We start from the raw sequence: 18,448 nt of genomic DNA, 5'->3' as shown, positions 1-18,448 counted from the left end.
TTTATCGCGTAATTGTTGGTTTTTCTTCTTCATCTTCTTTAGTTGTTGTTCCTGTTGTCTTCCTCGAACAACAACAAAACTTATATATTTATATATAGATATAGCTTGTATGAAACTGTGTGTGTTGTATGTATGTATGTATGTATGTAAATATGTATAATTGTGTATGGGTGTGTGTGTATTTATTCAGTCATCGATGCTGGGTCGCTGCTCCAATTTATAGCGACTGCGCAGCTTGCTTGCCTCTGCTACTGCTGCTGCTGGTGTTGTTCTCCTGTTGCTCCGCTGCTGTTGACGCCAGCTTCGTTGTTGTTGGCGTCATTAGTGTTGTTGCTGTTGCTAGGATTGGCAAGGCTGGTTTTGCGCATTTGCCTGCTGCTATTCGCCAGCGATCTGCTAAATGTGAACTGTCTGGCAACGCTAAATGGTGGTGCTGCTGCTGTCTCTTCTACTGTTATTGCTTGCGCTGCTGTTAATGTTGCTGCTTCTGTTGTCTGTTGGCGCACATAGCGATATTTGTTGCTGTTGTTGTGCTGTGACTTTTGCCAATGGCAACTACTGCGACGCTGCAATATGACTACCGGCGGCGGCGGCTGCGTTGTGCTGCAGTGCTGCGGCGTCTCTGTCGCTGTTCTCGTCGTCGTCGTTGTTCTCGTCGTTCTCTGTCCACTGTTGCTGTTGCTGTTATTAGTATTAACATTATGCTGCTGCTGTTGCTGCTGCTGCTGCTCTTGTTCCTGGCTCATTGCTGCTGTCCCAATTCCGAGTTCCAGTGTTAACCAATAGTGTCGCGTCTCCTCGTCGTCGTCATCGTTGTAGTCGACGTCGTTGACCACCGCCGCCTGATGGACGGCAGCAGCAGTAGCACCAGCAGCAGCAGCATACGCAGCGGCGGCTATTTGAAATTCTACCGGGGCGGCTGACGACGCATCATTGGATTGCGTATTTTGCGGCGTTGATTCTGCGTGTTGTTGTTGCCAGTGTTGGGTGGGTTGAACCTGTTGGTGGTGTGGTGTGGTAGGTGGGTGGATTGTTAAGCAGACAACGTATATAATTAGTATATAACATCAATGTTCAAAGTTAACAGTTAACAGTAAACAGTGAACAGTGCAACACTTAAAGACTTTTACGCGAACTGCAAACTCTCAATTCACACACAGAGCAAGATTTAGTCAGAGAGAGTGTGCGATAGAGAGAGAGAGAGAGAGAGAGGAGAGCCACACGATTGCTATTATATCGTGTATCATCATTTGGAATATGCTTGTCAATTATTATATACTATTATATATATATATGGATGGAACAATTATTATGATCGATATCGATTATCGTTTATCCATTGCCATTGCAAAACATCGAGCACAACAAATGACAACATTGAGCAATCTAGACATCAAATGCACATTTAAATATTATCGTTTCAACTTGGTACAGCGTGGTACAAATGTACCAAAAAAGGTGCACAACAACAAATATATTATTTGGATCAGGTTCACACATCATTCATCATTCTACACACACATACACAGACACACACACATGTGCAAATACATATATTGATATATAAAATAAACAATGAAACATCAATTTGTATATGTATTATTATATGGTAAATATAATATGAACATGTTTCAACATTTAAAAGTGCCTTAGATATTAACGTATGCAATGCAAAAGTTGTCATTTTTAACGGTTAATAATGCATTTGTTACTGTTACTTTGTGTGTGTGTATGCATGTGTGTGTGTGTGTGTGTGTGTGTTTCTCTCTCTGGGTGTATATGTGTAACTGTATTTGTTGTCTGTGTGCCATTTGTTTTTTAATTGAACTTTTGGCCAAATTCAACATAAACACACTCTCTCTCTCTCTCTTTCACACTCCACTCACTCACTCTCTTCTTTTCACATCATCATCATTATCATCGTCGCTGCTCTCTCTCTCTCTCTCTGATCGATTGCAGCGCAACGCGCACAGAACGAACGAACGAACGTGCGAGCGAGTGAGCGAGCAGGCGTATGAGTAGCACTAAATGTTGCTGTCCTTGTCACACACTCAGAAACACTACTTACGCGAATATATTGGCATTGGCATTGGCATTAGCATTGGAGCCGATATTGAATTGGAACGGAGCGGCGGCGTTTGGCGTTGACTGCAAAAGACATTTTGGGTTTTTGTTTTTAAACGTGTTTCTCCAATTTGTTGGTGGACGCATTTTAAAATGACAAAAAAAAAAAAAAAACGAAATCGAGAAAAGAACAAAACAAAAAAGAATGAACATATATATATATATATATATATATATATATATATATATATATATATATATATATATATATATATATATATATATATTATGTATATTATTATTATTATTATGTATATATATATATATGCATATATATGTTTAGCGCATGTGCATATTATTCGCCCTTTTAATATTTTGAACATCATTTTTGTTGCTGTTCAATTCCATTTGGCATTTTGAAATTCTTTGTTTTGTGTACTTTGGTATGTAGTATGTATGTATATATGTATATATGTGTGTAATGTATGGGAAATGAGAGAGTTTAATATGTGTGTATGTATGTATGTGCATATATGGTGAAGATTGCAACTACCAATTTAGAAGAGATGGAATAACGCAAAATGGTGACAACAATAACAATAACAATATCAAAAACACAACACAACAATTCGCTCATCAAGTGAGTGAGTGGAAGTGGAGTGCCTTCTTCTCTACGTATGTATGTATGTATGTATGTATGTATGTGTGTATAATAATAGCACAACTACAACAATTATTTTAAGGCATAACAAAATATTAAAAAGAAAAATGATTTTTTTTATATTGTTTTAGGATGAATACTTCGTATCTTGGAATTCTTTTCAATAAATATATTATATATATTCTATTTAATTTGAAAAGTGCCATTTATGCAACTAAACACTAAATTTACAAAATAAACAATTAGATAAAACTAACGAAATATTTATTTATTTATAAGTGATATGGTTTTTCATTAAAATTATAGTTTCTTTCTTGATATTCTTATTATTTGTATTCATAAGTTGCTTTAACTTGCAACTTATTCTGGGAGTGGTGCTATTATTCTGTCCGCAACTGTATACGAGGTAAGTGTTTACCGTCTGTGATTGTTGGATGTGTGTGTGAGTGTGTTTTGTGTGTGTGTGTGTGTGTGTGTGTTATTCATTAGTATATGTCGCTGTATGTGTCTGTGCAGTTAGTTAAAAAAGAGCATGCAAATAAGAATAGATTATATATGATTTTGAAGTGTGTGCATATTATGATTATGGGGCTAATGTAAACAACTGAAAAGTAAGTAATGTTAATGAGGAAGTTAGTAAACGAGATATGCGCAAAGAGCATATTGTTTACCTGGATTTGCTGCGTTGAGCCGGCAAAGTTATACAATTTATTTGCTGATGGCTGCGACGACGCCGATGGGGCGGCCCCAAATTGGAAAAGTCGTTCCGATTGTGGAAATAACTTCACATTTCACATTTCAAAATAGTAGTAGAAATAGTGGTAGTAGTACAAATAGTAGCAGCAGCCCAAAAAACAGTTTACAGTTTACAGTATACAATTGGAAAATTGAAAGAGACAGAGCCGGACATCAATCAATATTTTTGTTTTGCGAAAATACAAGAAAATATACAAAAATAAGTACAAAATGAAAAAACAATCAAATATTATGTATGTGTGTGTTATCGATAATATACCTGGTCTAAAGAACTTGTGGGATGGTTCGAATGGGGCTAAGCTGAGGCCATCAGGCGGGTCGCGGGTTGCGGATAGCGAATGGCCTCCCCTCGGGGAGGTTAGCTGCGAATAATACGAGATTCCTCGTAAATAAGCAGTCCCGGACAAACAGCGGGTGCGGTATTGTCAATCGCACTGACAAGGCGTTTGTGTTGCCGCCTTTAAAGTATAGCCTCACACAACCCCCTATCTCCCTCACAATTACCTACCCCATCCTATCCCCCACATCTCACTCCGGGCCGGACTAAGGCGTTATCCGAACCGTGCCGAGAGTCAGCTAGGCTGGGGGCCCGGAGAAAAAACTAGCCCAGTCTCGAACGGTGGGCTCAGGCAAATGGCAACCGCCTGTTCTAATTCAGTCTTACCCGGGTAATGCGGATCTCTGCCCGGGCGGACACTCAATTCTCCGCAGCACGTTGGAACTAATGAAAAATTCCAAGAACACTAAAATACCGTAGGATCTCTCTGCGGAGTATGTCGCAAGACACCTAGAGGGTCGTTCCCTAGACGGGGAAAGAGGGTCGTTCCCTAGACGGGGAAAGACCCTCTTATGTGGTAGACCAACCTCCACACCGTGCTGCTTCAGCACCAAACAGGAGAGTGCCGCAGGCACAACAAACTCCGGCTTTGAGGTATGGGAGAGTGATGGTCGGACCACTCCGACCACCACGCCCAGCAACGAACGCTGCGAGGCAGGGCGCACAGCGCCCTAAGAGGAAGGAAGAGTTCCTGCCACCGAGGGGTCAACCCGGTGGGCTGGATGACCCGAACCGGAGATATCTCTGCGGTTCAAGGGTCAAGTGGTACCTTCGGTACCTCCAGCAAGGACTCACTCCTGATGCTGCCCTGAAGAAGGCCACAGAGCCCAGGGAAGCGGCTACGGCACCAGCGCCAGCTCCCAAGAGGCGGGAAAGTAGATACAGGCCGTCAATTGACGACTGGGCATGCGCCAAGTCGATAGTCTCAACGGAGAGACTTAATTGGGCAATTGGAACATTCCAGCCCTATAAGTCCCCTGGAATGGACGGCATATCGCCAGCCTTCCTTCAAACAGGACAGGAAATACTCCTCTCCCGTATTAGGAAAGCATTAGTAAGTAGCCTAGCCCTCGGATACATACCGGGCGCATGGAGAAGAGCTAGGGTAGTCTTCATCCCCAAGGCAGGGAAGAAAGACATTACCAGCCCAAAGTCCTTCGGACCCATCGTTTTTACTATAAACGTTGGAAAAGCTGGTGGACTATAAAATCAGAAGCACTTTGCTTAAACAAAGGCCGCTGCACCCAACGCAGCATGCATACAGCGTAGGCAGGTCCTGTGTCCGTCACTTTATCAGCTGCGACGTACTTTGAGTGCGGCAATTGATAATAAGGAAGTAGCACTGTGCGCCTTTGATAACACATCTCACGATGCAATCAATGCTACCCTTGAAAGAAGAGGCCTGGACCATACTACCAGTAGATGGATACTTGCACTGCTACGGTCCAGGCAAGCCACGGCATCATTACATGATAGCTCGGGGGGGTGTTGTCTCCGCTACTCTGGAGTCTGTTAGTAGACGAATTACTAAACAGACTTGCTGACAGTGGACATTGTTATCATAGCGCGAGGCAAATTTGAAGAATCATTCTGTGACATAGTCCAGTCAGGGATAAGGATAGCGTATGACTGGTGTATGGAAGTTGGACTCAACCTAAACCCTACGAAAACAGTCATCGTCCCCTTTACCAGGCGACATAAGTTACAGAGGATGAGACAAATATGGCTCTCAGGGACCCCACTAGAAACAAGTAGGGAGGTCAAATACCTGGGAGTCACATTTGACAGCAGGCTTAACTTTGGCATCCATGTGCAAACCACGATATTAAAGTGCTCCAGGGCGCTTTATACATGTCGTAGTATTGCCGGCAAATCATGGGGTACATCACCAAAGATATTAAGATGGCTATACCTGATTGTAGTAAGACCCATGTTAACCTATGGGGTGGTAGCATGGGGTAACAGGGCGCGGATGATCACCGTGAAGAAACAACTACAAAAGTTGCAAAGAATGGCCTGCGTATGTATGACAGGAGCTATGCGAACCTGCCCAACAATGGCCCTTGAAGCCTTAATGGAGCTCACACCATTCCACCATATCATAAGGCTCAAGCAGAAAGCCACGCTTCTTAGGATATCGGCAGAAGGAGTTGGGGGTATATCCATCCTATCCGATAGTCAAGCAGCATTGAAAGCTATAATGGGGACTAAGGTAACATCGAAGGTAGTCCATGAAGTTCGTTCAAAGCTAGACCTACTCGGGACTCACAACAGGCTCACCCTACGATGGGTCTCGGGCCACAGGGACATAGCGGGAAACGAGGCGGCTGACAAGCAAGCAAGAATGGGAGCAGTAAGGCCCCTAACAGGACCAGAACCGTATTGTGGCATATGGAGGCACACTATACGACTGGAACTTAGAAACGAGGAGAGGCAGAGACGGCAACAGAGCTGGTCGGAGACAGTAGGATTCCGACAAGCCAGATGTCTCCTAGGTGGTTATAATCTTGTTCGATTTAAACAGATTATAACTATGGGAAAGAACAGCCTTAGGATACTTACCGGTCTATTGACAGGACACTGTAGACTAAGGAGTCACCTGACAAAATTGGGTATATACAGTAGCGATCTCTGCAGGTTTTGTGAAAGAGAGGAGGAATTCTCGATGCACATCCTGGCAGAATGTGTCGCCTTAGCTAGAAGAAGAAGCAGCATCCTAGGGGCGCATGTCTTGAATTGCAAAGACATAGAAGACCTCAACCCAATAAAGATCCTTACGTTCGTACGGGAGTTGGGGCTGATGAAGGAGCTATAAGCTCAGAAGTGGGCACAATAGATCAAATAGGTCGCGGTGCAGCTTCTCCAATAATAATAATAATACCGATAATATATCGATAACACGGACATACATAGCGTCAAAGAGATAACGACTTCATGCAAAGTAATGGAAAATGGAAAACAACAAATTGTCATAATAATAATAATAGAAAGAGCAACAAGAATAATTCCCCAATTATTTAATACAAATGTACATACAACATACATGATTTACATGTGTATATATGTATATGCTGAGAGTGTTGCCAGGCTTAAAACTAAGAAGGGAATTGGGCATTTGGCGTTTGTTCGATGCTGCCAGCATCATTTGTATTTAACTTACATCAGTGTTGCCAGTGTTGCCAGCGTTGCCAACTGTTGCTGTGGCTGCATTTGCTGAAAAGTTAAATGGTGCTGTTTGCGGCGCCGCAGCTGCTGTTCCTGCATTTGCTGTAAAATTGAATGCGCCTGCGCCGCTGTTAGCCGTCGTCCCACTCGTCGGCGCTGCACCGAAATTAAAAACGCCCGCTGCAGATGGCTGCGAGAGAAAAGCACAAGAAACAAAAAGAAAGAGAGAGAAAGCTGTTAATGAGTGACTGTGTCAAATCGAACGTTACATGTTATGTTCTGTTAAGTTCTGGCAGCTTTAATGAGTAACTGTGAGTTGCATGTTAAACGTTAAACGTTATGCTAAAACTAACAGTGTGCAGTATGTCTGTTAACAGTGTTAGAATTGATCACAATCGCTAAAATCATTATTTTCGAAACGATTCTCAATCCATCCGCTTTTGATATAGTGTTACGATCCGATACGATCTAATCGAGTTATCTTATGTACCCAATGTACTGCCTTCAGTGGGATATTTACCAAATTTCATCAAGATTGCATTTCAACTGAGTCTGACTACAAAAATCCGGACATGGCTATATAGACTCGTCTAGTTGCTGCTGATCAAGAATATGTATATAAAGGTGCTAGATGTGCAACACTTACCGTGGCTGTGGCAGCAACACCGCTGCTAAAGTTAAATGCCGGTTTAGGAATTGTTTTTGCTGCTGCTGCTGCTGTTAGTGTTGGTTGTGTTGCCGCTGGGTTGTTGAATATATTTGAGAGCGATGCGGCAGGCGCTGCTGTTGCCGTGGAAGATGCACCACCAAATGGATTTGCAACATTGCCAAAGACGTTGGAAATGCCACTGCCACTGCCATTGCCACTGCTGTTGCCAATGGGTTGCGGCTGCTGCGCTGCTGCTGTTGCTGCTGCCATTCCAAAATAGGATTGTGTTGCGTTTGTGGTTGTTGTGTTGCCACCGAACATGACGCTGCCGCTGCCAAAAGTTGGCAACGTTGTCGCTGTGGCAGCACTGGTGGCAGGATTATTATTGGCAATAGGAGTTGTTGATGCTGTTGCTGCTGCTCCGGTTGGCCAACCAAACGGGCTGCTGCTGGTGTTTGTGTTGCTGGTACTGCTGCTGTTGCTATTGCCAAGAACTGGCGCTGCTGCCGTTGAGGAAGACGCTGCACCAAACGGATTGCTTACATTGCCAAAGACAGCGGAGATGCCACTGTCACTGCTAATAGGCGGTTGTTGTTGTTGCTGTTGTGGCGCTACTGCTGCCGTTGCTGCTGCTGGCGCTGGCGCTGCTGCTACTGTGTTGCCACCGAACATGACATAAGTTGGCAACGTTGCATTGTTATTGGCCTTAGGAGTTGGTGCTGCTGCTGCTGTCGGCCAACCAAAGCTGCTGAGTGGTTTTGTGCTGCTGCTGCTGCTAGTGGTTGTTGTGGTCGCGGAAGCTGTTGCTGCTGCTGTTGTCGCTATCGGTTCTGCTGCTGTTGGCTTGGCCCCAAAACTAAACGGCGTGTAGCTGCTGCTGTTGATATTGTTGCCAAAGCTCGGCATTGTTGTTGTTGCTGCTGTTGTGGTTGTTGTGTTGCCACTACTGCTGTTGCTCTTGGGCGCTAAAGGAGCGCCAAAGCCACCTGTTGCTGTTGCGCCAAATAAGCTGCTGATACTTGTTGTTGCTGTTGTTGTTGCTGCTGGTGTTGATGTTGTTGTTGTTGCTGTTACATTAGCTGCTTGATTGTTGTTAAATGAAAATGTTGCTGGTGCTGCAGAAGCTGTTGCTGGTGCTGCAGAAGCTGTTGCTGGCGCACCAAACAAAAAATTGTTGCTGCTGGCGGCGTTGCTTGTTGCTGATTGATTGTTGTTAAATGAAAATGTTGCTGGTGTTGTTGTTGCTGTTGTTGTTGTACCAATATTAACAGCTGTTGCTGCTGTCGTTGTTGCTGCTGGCTGCAAGTTGCTGCTGCCGAAATTGAACGTTGTGGTGGTTGCTACTGCTACTGCTGCTGCGTTGTTGTTGTTGCTGGTGCTTATGGTAAAGTTGTTGCTGCCGCTGCTGTTGCTGGAACTAGTGTTGCTGCTGCTGCTATTCGACATTGCTGTGGGCGCACCAAAGCTAAACATTGGTTTAGCAGCAGCAGCATTATCAGCAACTTTTGCTGTCACGTTGCTGGCAACAAATGCAGATTCCGCAGCAACTGTTGCTACTGCTGGTTGTGTTGCTGCTGGTGTTGGTGTTGGTGCAACTGTTGCTGTACGATTAAAGCCAAACATAAACTTCGGCACCGACGACGAACCATTCAATGCCTCATCGTTATTGGCGTTCGGCTTCTGTTGCTCGCAGCAAATGCACTTTTGACGCATCTCCTCATTCTCGGCCATGCACGCCTCACAATTCCAGCGTGCAGCAGCTGGCTTCGGTGGCACCACCACCCGCTGCTGCTCACCTCCTATAAACCCAAACTTGAAGCTGCTGCTGCTGCTGCTACTGGTGGTGTTGTTTTTGTTGTTGCCGCTGCCGCTGCTGTTGCTGATCTTTGCTTTGGGATTGGGCGTCTCGCAGGCAATGCACGCATTGCTGCTGGATTGATTGCTTATCATACATGTGCCACATTCCCAGGTATTAGCCTTGGGCTTGAATGCATCACCAAAACCGCTGCCAACAGCAACAGTTGCTGGCAGCAAACTAAGGCTACTGCTGCTGCTATTGCTGTTCTTCGCTTTGGGATTGGGCGTCTCGCAGGCAATGCACGCATTGCTGCTGGATTGATTGGTTATCATACAGGTGCCACATTCCCAGGTATTCGCCTTGGGCTTGAAGGCATCACCAAAACCGCTGGCAACTGGAGCAATGCTGCTGCTGTTGTTTTTGTTGCTGTTGCTGGTGGTGATATTGCTCTTGGGTTTGGGCGTTTCGCAGGCAATGCATGCATTGCAGCTGGCCTGGTTCCTTATCATGCAGCTGCCACACTCCCAGCTATTCGCATCTGGCTTGAATGCGCCGCCAAAGCCGCCTACAGCAGCTGGCATGCTGTTGCTGCTGCTGGTATTGCTAGCAAAACTGCTGCTGCTGTTGCTGCCGTTGCTTGAGCTGCTGTTGCTGTTGCTGCTAACAGCGTTCACTGTAGCTGCCGCCGCTGCTGCTGTTGTTGTTGTTGTCGTTTTGCGTAACGTTTCGCATGCAATGCATTTGCTGGCGTTCATCTTATTGCGCACCATGCAAATCTCGCACTCCCATTCGCTCGACGATTTCTTGAACTGATCACCGAAGCCAACAGTTGCTGGTGTAACTGTTGCTGCTGCTGTTGGCTTGGGTAGCAGCACATCCAACACGCTGCCGCTGGTTATTAAGCTATGATTTCTGCTGCTGCTGCTGCTGTTGTTGTTGTTTTTGTTGGTGGCGCCTCCATTGGGCTGCATCACAATTGGCATTGGCTGCTCAAATATGAAATTGGGCGAGACAATTGGCAATTGGTTGTGGTGAATGCCGTTGTCGCAGACCAGCACAATTGGTGCATCAAATATATAAGTTGTACTGTTGCTGTCGTTGTTGCTGTTCTTGTTGCTGTTGAGCTGAGACGCAGGAGGTGTGACAGCAGCAACTGTTGCTGTGTTCTTCGAGGTGGCTGGTTTTGCTGCTGCTGCTGCTGTTGCTGCTGGAGCTGGAACAGCTGGCTTGACTGTAGGCGCTGTTATTACCAAATCAAATTTGGGCTTGCTGCTCATCAACGGAAATGGGATGTTCGGCAATTCGAGTGGTGCTGGTGGCAACTCCTCCTGTTGCACGCTGCGCGCATCCTTGCGCGTCTGATGTGAGAGGCGTGTGCGCATTTTATTTGAATGACTCAAGCTGCCCGAAACGGAGGAAATTTCGTTATTGTTTTTGGCATACAAACGGTAACGTTGCTGTTGCGATTGTTGTTGTTGCTGTCGTTGTTGCGACTCTTCCTGCTGTTGTTCTGATTGACTAATGTTGCTGCTGCTGCCAGGTGTACGTTGCATGCGCCGCTGCTCCAGCAGTTTGAGCATAGTGGGCACCAGCGATTTGGACTCGGCAATGCTGCTGCTGCTGATGTTGCTGTTGTTGTGTGCGCCTGCTGCTGTTGTTGTATATGAATAGGGCTTGCAGGCAATCCTATTGAGACGCTGCTGCTGATGCTCGCGCAGAGCATTGCCCATTTTTCTTGCCTCCATCAGTGGCGTTGTATGATTCTGCATCAAGTTGAGTATACGCTGTGTTGTCTGCGATAAATACGGAAAACAACTGTTGCTGTTGTTGCTGCTACTGCTAGGATTATTGTTGTTGTTGCTGCTGGTGCTGTTGACGGTTTTTGGTCGCATTACAACTGCCTCGATGCCGTTGCCATTCCAAAGACGCGTTGTACTGTTGTTGTTGTCGCTGTAGGCCAACGCTGGCGAACTGCCGCCGGAGCGATTGAGGCTGCTGTTGTTGCTGCAGCTGCTGCTGTTGATCAGTTTGTTTCTGTAGTGGCGATTATTGGCAGACGCACCACCGTATGCTGTTGGTCCTGGATAGAACGGTGACTCGTTGGCGGCGACATTCGTTGATGATGATGCCGATGACATCGGATTGCCCCGATTGCTGCTGAGGAGGCGACTATCGCTTAGCGCCGACAAGCTACCATAAATGAAGGCATTGAAACGACGACGCGGCGGCAGCGAATTGAGTGATAATGTTGAATTATGATGCGGCGGCATTGTTGTTCCTATTCCTGTTCCAGTTGCTGTTGAATTGAATATCGATTTGCGACTCTGCAGATTGGCATAGAACAATGAGTTGATGTTGCTGCGCAGACCCGCCTGACTCTCACTGCTGCCGCACTCTGAGTGAGAATCGGTGCCACCACCGCCACCACCTCCAAGTCCAGCTCCTGCAACTCCTCGTTTCGTATAAATATTATCATTGTTATTTTTGTTAACATTATTATTATTATTGTTGTTGTTGTTGTTTGTCTGATCCTCCTGATGCTGCTGCTGTTGCTGCTCCTCGTCGGTGGCCTGCTCGATGATGGTGTCACGCTTATTTGGCATTGCAGGCCGGCGATAATTTTGAAGATTGTGTCGCTTGTAGCTGCTCAGCGATATATCGCGTCGATGAGTCATTGGCTCAATGTTCAGCGTGCGTCTTGAACTAGTCCAAAAACAAAAAAAACACAGCAATCATAATAATTATAATGTGTTGCATATACATACATATATATATATATATATAATATAGGAGCAGCTACTCACCTGGTCGGCAAATCGCCGCTGGTGGCAACAGCAGCCGTATCGCTGTTGCCGTTCGTACCGCCGGTCATGGCGAGGAAATTGTAGGCGGGCTCACGCTGCCGGCGACGCAGTGCATCGCTCGAGGCGGGTGTCGAGGCATGCAGCGGTGGACGACGACAACGCGTGATGTCCCGTTGCTGTTGTTGCGTTGCATTCAACGAACGAGGAGCACCACTGGACGCCAATTGTTCAATTGTTGGCTGCAAAAAAAGGGAGAGCAACAACTTTAACCAAACCAGTAAAGAAACCAACATAGACAGACGACTGATCAGGAATACATATGCTCTCTGTCTATATATATATATATAGCTAGCTAACTAAGCTCCAAGTTGGATTGGGCTGACCATCACAAGTATTAAGTATGCTTAGGGTGACCATAGTGGATAGTCGCCGTTTTCCAACACAGACAGGCAAAAGTTGTTAATAATTTGAGATCTAATTGAAATTGTATTTGGACTTGATTGAATACCTCATAACGTCGTCGCTTTGGCAATTGCGCTTCGACATAGTCGTCGTCGTCGTTGTTCTCGTCCGCTTCGGCTTCGGCTTCAGCCTCGGCATCTTCCTCGTCATCATCGTCATCGTCGTCGTCATCATCGTCATCATCATTATCATTATCATTGTTATTATTATTATTATGAGCGTTAGCCGTCGCAATCAGCTGCTGTTGACGATTGCGTAACAGGCTAACATTATATTCACTGCGACGCGTTAACTCATCCTCGGCAGCCAGATCATGTTCGGCTATATTATCAGCTAACTGAACTTCCTCATCATTCAGATCCGTAGCTTCGGTGCCATCGTCCATTATGGACACATCGGGCGCATCATCCAAAGCAATGCGTCGCCGTTTCAATATGCTACGCTGCGACATCCTTCCATTCAGCTGCAGCTGCTGCTGTTGATAATGATGATGATGCGATGACGACGCTGATTGCTGCTGCTCCTGTTGCTCCTGCTGCAGCTGCGTATTGTCATTCGACGGAGATGGTGAGAACCATTTGGTCACCGAATTGGGTATTATGCCCTTGACGCACGATTTAACCTTGCCAATGATCGACTGCAAGCAAAACAAAACAACGAAATGAAACAAAGAAGTTGCAAAGTTAAAATTCAAGTTTAGCGCCATCTATTGTGGATAGTGATTGAGTGTTGCTGTACTCACGTGGTCATTGTGCATGGAGGAAGAGCGTAATAACGGTGAATGCTCTTGTTCTTGCTCTTGCTGCTGATGCAGATGCTGCTGATTTTGGTGGTGTTGTTGCTGTTGTTCCCGTTGCGGTTGGCCATCCTCATATGCAGACATTATTGGAATTTTACCGGTCGCACTCGGCACTCACTCACACACGCACACACACTCGCACGCACACACAAAATGCAACAATGCGAAATTAAAAAAATAAAAAAAGTAACACTAAAAATGAAGCGGCCACACTGTTGCAACGTCGATTGGCCTTGCACTGCAACAAATAAATATGAAACTAGTTGAACTATTTATATATATATCGAATTTAAAAATTAAATTATGGTTTACACCAAATTAATGTACAAATATGCATAAATTGTAGTTTTTTTTCGCTTTTTGAGCCACGCCGCTACACACACACACACACTTACCCCTCCTCACCCGCCTGTTATTGCTTTTTTAGCGCATTGCACGCCGCGCGCGCCTCTTTTGTCTGTTTTACGCACGCACACACACATACACACACGCGCGCGCAGCAGCAGCCTTGCCTTTCCCTGTTTGATTTGCTGACAATATATTCTGTGTGTGTGTATGTGTGAGTGTTTTTCTTCTATTTCTATTTCTTTTTGTGTCTTTTGCACTTGGTTGTATTTGTTGTTGCTTTATTTGTTTTATTTTATTGCACACACACACATGAACGCACGCACACTCACAAATGGACATCAACGTCGCGTTGCGGTCGAATTATGCGTCGCTTTCGTACTTTGCGTTCGGCACATACAATCAAAAAAAAAAAAAGAAAAGAATAGCAACACGCAACACACGCACGCATTCAATTTAATTCTGTGGGCAGAGTGAGCACTGTCGCATTTGCATTGTTTATTAGCACTATGTGTGTGTTGTGAATTTGTGGCTTGATCAATTAGTTTGTTCGATTTGCACACTATAAAAAAATAAACGGAGGTCGAAAAAAACCACGATTTGGAAAACGCGTGTGTGCCAATTGCTGCGAGTAGCGGATAATCGTTCAGCGAGTGGCGAGCAACGAGCGACGAGAAATAAAATGGCGCCGATATCTCTGTGTGGGGCACAACTGACATTTATATGCACCAAATTCCACCAGTGCTGCTAACCCAATCAACTATCGAATATGGGGTGCGTTGATTTTTTGTTTTTTTTTTTCACATTTGTAGTTGTGTTTTACGTATTCTATTCATTTTTAACTGTTTTTCTGCTTATTTTTTTATGTTCTGTAGTTGTTTGTACGTACGTACGATTGTTGAGTTTTGTTGATTATTTTCGTTCGATAGTTAGCGCAGGGCTGCTTGTGCGTACGTTTACCGATTTATCGATACTATATGCAACTATTGCACGACACTTAGATCGTAAATTAAACAATTTAGCAACTCTGATAAGCGGCTGAAATCGATAGGTCGATAGATTCGCACATTTCATACGATCTTAAAATATATAGATTTGGTCACTTAACGTTGCGCGCGTTGTCAATACGGTCGTCAGTCGTCGCCTGCCATCGTTCAGCTCCTCTTCTTCCTTCGTGATAATACGAAATAAGACTAAACCAGCAAGATGTCCAACTCCAAGCCTGCATATAAAGTTGGTGAGTTATAAATAAATATGCAGCGCAACAGGCACAATATATATATACATATATAAATATATATGTGTATTGTACGTGTTTATTCGGCGCACATGTTTTTTTTGTGGCTGAGGTTATATTTGTACTATATATATATATGTGATCTACAGCCGATATCGGTCTGGCCGAATGGGGACGCAAGGCGATCATCATTGCGGAGAACGAGATGCCCGGCTTGATGGCGTGCCGCAAGAAATACGGCCCGTCCAAGATCCTTAAGGGTGCCCGCATCACCGGCTGCCTTCACATGACCGTCCAAACGGCCGTACTCATCGAGACCCTCGTCGAGCTGGGCGCCCAAGTAAGCAGCAAGGGGAATGGGAACGGGCAGGGGAATATCTAGCAACATCTGTCAATCGGTTGCCATGTGGGAGGGCAACCGACAACATCTTTAAGCAGCAGCATTCAGGGAAAGTGGGGGGAAATAGGAAGGGGAGGGAAATAGGCTGATTAATCTCTAGCAACATCTTTATCAATGCGCTGCTCGTTGCCATGTGGGAAGGGGCATCTCTAACAGCATCTTTATCAACACTTTGCCATGTGCCTCAGTTTGCTGCATTATCTCAAAATCTTTTCGGCTTTTGTTGTTGACAAAAATGTTTATTTTTGATGCTCGGAGGTCGCACTTGGAGTTCAAGGCGTGCTGATAACAACTAATCTCTCATTTTTCGTATTTTTTTTTGGGTGGGTTCAGAGAGCTGACCCCCCTCAGGCCAAGATTAGAGGAAACCGATTGATATGCTAAAAAAAACAAGTCGCTTTTTTGTCTTTCAAATGCTAATCCTTAACTCATTCTGCATTTTGTGTGTTGTTGGTGCTAAACTATAGGTGCAGTGGTCCAGTTGCAACATATTCAGCACACAGGACAATGCAGCGGCGGCAATTGCGGCAACTGGCGTGCCAGTCTATGCGTGGAAGGGGGAAACCGATGAGGAGTACATGTGGTGCATTGAGCAGACGCTCGTCTTTCCCGATGGCCAGCCCCTGAACATGATACTGGATGATGGTGGGGATCTGACCAATTTGGTCCACGAACGTTTCCCCAACTATTTGAAGGGCATCAAGGGTCTCAGCGAGGAGACAACGACTGGTGTCCACAATCTCTACAAGATGTTCAAGGACGGCAAACTCGGTGTACCAGCGATCAATGTCAACGATTCGGTGACCAAGGTAAATTCTCCATCTCCTTTCCACACTTATCTATATCTATATCCATGTATATATATATATATCATCTGTTGTTTTAGAGTAAATTTGATAATTTATATGGTTGCCGGGAGTCGCTGATCGATGGCATTAAGCGGGCAACGGATGTGATGATTGCCGGCAAGGTTTGCTGCGTCGCTGGCTATGGGGATGTGGGCAAGGGTTGCGCCCAGGCACTGAAGGGATTCGGCGGTCGTGTCATCGTCACCGAGGTCGATCCGATCAATGCATTGCAGGCGGCAATGGAGGGCTACGAGGTGACCACCATGGAGGAGGCCAGCAAGGAGGCGTCCGTCTATGTGACAACGACTGGATGTCGCGACATCATCACATCGACCCATCTGCTCAACATGCCCGACGATGCCATCGTCTGCAATATCGGGCATTTCGATTGTGAGATCGATGTCGATTGGCTGAACACCAATGCCAAGTCCAAGGTGACTGTGAAGCCACAAGTGGATCGGTATACGATGCCAAATGGACGCCATATCATCCTGCTTGCCGAGGGGCGACTCGTCAATTTGGGCTGTGCCCATGGTCATCCCAGTTTCGTCATGTCCAATTCGTTTACCAATCAGGTGTTGGCCCAAATTGAGCTGTGGACGAAATCGGAACAGTATGCGATTGGGGTGCATGTCCTGCCCAAGCTGCTCGACGAGGAGGTGGCCAGCCTCCATCTGGACAAGCTGGGCGTTAAGCTCACCAAGCTGACCGACAAGCAGGCCGCCTATCTTGGTGTCCCCAAGACGGGTCCCTTCAAGCCCGATCATTACAGATACTAAAAAGGATACTAAAGTGAATTTCAACAAGAACAACTTCAATTCCAGTACAAATCCCCCAATTCCTGTGGTTATCTTTTTAGTTCTCTTTTTTGCATTTATCGCAAGCCATAATAATAAAATCAAAGCTTGAAGCAATCTACTCACATGCATTTATTTATTTTCATTTTAATCTATGGTTTTCTTATTATTTCAAAAATCGACGCATTAAACTCTTTTCTGCTTCTTGCTCCTTGTACATAATTAACAGATGTAAACCCACATAGACATGCATGTTAATTAATGGCTAGCTGTGTGCGCGCATGCATGCTGTAAATATACACAAGCTGATCACTAATCACCGATTAAGCAGCTTCCTCTTTTGCCAGTTGCCGGTGTTTTTATATATTCCATTCTGCATAGCTGCAACTGAAGATTGCATTAAATATTTAGTAAAGTTGCGGTTAATCGTTGATCGTTCAGACAGACACGCAAAACTTTTAACAGCTGTACACCATGCATGTAACTATATTGTTCTCTTCTCTTTTAATTGCGGCCACAGACACGCTAAATTACCTGTTGCTGTTGCTGTCGCTCTCTCGCTCATATCTAAATTGCAGCATTAAATGTAAGAAACAGACAGAGAGACAGAGAGAGAGAGAGAGAGGGAGAGTAGTATGTTTACAACTGCGTCACACTAGCGGAAACTTACCAATTTCGTTGAGAGTTGTTGCTGTTGCTGCTATTGACGACTGCTGTTGGCCTAGGTTGACGTCACACGTTGACAGATGTGCAATGCATACATAACATCAATTCATTTCGTTTGAGAAATTGCTGTCTAAATTGCACACTGCATTTACATTTATTTGTTGTGTTTACTGTGATGCCGACTCTCTCTCGCTCTCTTAGAGTGAAAAGAGCAGCTGTAAAGCTCGCCTTTGAATACGCTGTCAACACACTTTTTTTTTTAAATTGAAGTCTTGTTGCTGTTGTTGTTGTAATTTCGAAAAGAAGAACTGCAATCGCTGTTAAAACTCTGTTTCTACATTGAAGTTTCTGTGCTGTTGCTGTTGTGATACCGACTCTCCCTCTTAGAGGGGGAAAAAGAGCACCAGGCGCTGTTGAAACTCTGTTTCTCCAGTGCAGTTTCTGTGCTGTTGCTGTTGTGATTCCGACTCTCTCTCCTAGAGGGGGAAAAAGAGCAGCAAGCGCTGTTAAAACTCTGTTTCTACAGTGCAGTTTCTGTGCTGTTGCTGTTGTGATACCGACTTCTCTCTTAGAGGGGGAAAAAGAGCAGCAAGCGCTGTTAAAACTCTGTTTCTACAGTGCAGTTTCTGTGCTGTTGCTGTTGTGATACCGACTCTCTCT

The 18,448-nt window shown here is 45.1% G+C and overlaps 2 protein-coding genes and 1 long non-coding RNA gene across 3 annotated transcripts; 1 reads left to right on the top strand and 2 right to left on the bottom strand.

The window, feature by feature from the left end:
- Positions 1-174: 174 nt before the first annotated feature.
- Positions 175-13,659, bottom strand: LOC116805643 (nuclear pore complex protein Nup153). Its single transcript, XM_043215986.1, has 10 exons — positions 13,439-13,659; positions 12,743-13,333; positions 12,235-12,473; positions 10,099-12,133; positions 9,025-9,972; positions 7,630-8,670; positions 6,979-7,173; positions 3,397-3,507; positions 2,069-2,148; positions 175-998 (listed from the first exon to the last, which is right to left on the bottom strand). Exons 1-10 carry the CDS (start codon positions 13,577-13,579, stop codon positions 908-910), a joined length of 5,472 nt encoding a protein of 1,823 aa, XP_043071921.1. The 5' UTR covers positions 13,580-13,659; the 3' UTR covers positions 175-907.
- Positions 13,660-14,902: 1,243 nt separating this feature from the next.
- On the top strand, positions 14,903-17,239 carry LOC6566175 (adenosylhomocysteinase). The gene is made up of 4 exons (XM_001991909.2): positions 14,903-15,077; positions 15,227-15,417; positions 15,945-16,286; positions 16,364-17,239. The coding sequence occupies exons 1-4, from the start codon at positions 15,047-15,049 to the stop codon at positions 17,102-17,104; spliced, it is 1,305 nt and encodes a 434-aa protein (XP_001991945.1). The 5' UTR covers positions 14,903-15,046; the 3' UTR covers positions 17,105-17,239.
- Positions 17,240-17,251: 12 nt separating this feature from the next.
- LOC116805659 lies at positions 17,252-18,303 on the bottom strand. The gene is made up of 3 exons (XR_004365321.2): positions 17,793-18,303; positions 17,657-17,689; positions 17,252-17,509 (listed from the first exon to the last, which is right to left on the bottom strand). It is a non-coding gene; the product is annotated as an uncharacterized LOC116805659 (long non-coding RNA).
- Between the last annotated feature and the right edge of the window lie 145 nt (positions 18,304-18,448).

The sequence above is a fragment of the Drosophila grimshawi genome, unplaced genomic scaffold (assembly GCF_018153295.1).
Source record: "Drosophila grimshawi isolate 15287-2541.00 unplaced genomic scaffold, ASM1815329v1 contig_848, whole genome shotgun sequence".
Taxonomy (NCBI): domain Eukaryota; kingdom Metazoa; phylum Arthropoda; class Insecta; order Diptera; family Drosophilidae; genus Drosophila; species Drosophila grimshawi.
Note: the sequence above shows the minus strand (reverse complement) of the source record. Positions and strands in the feature narration are given on the sequence as shown.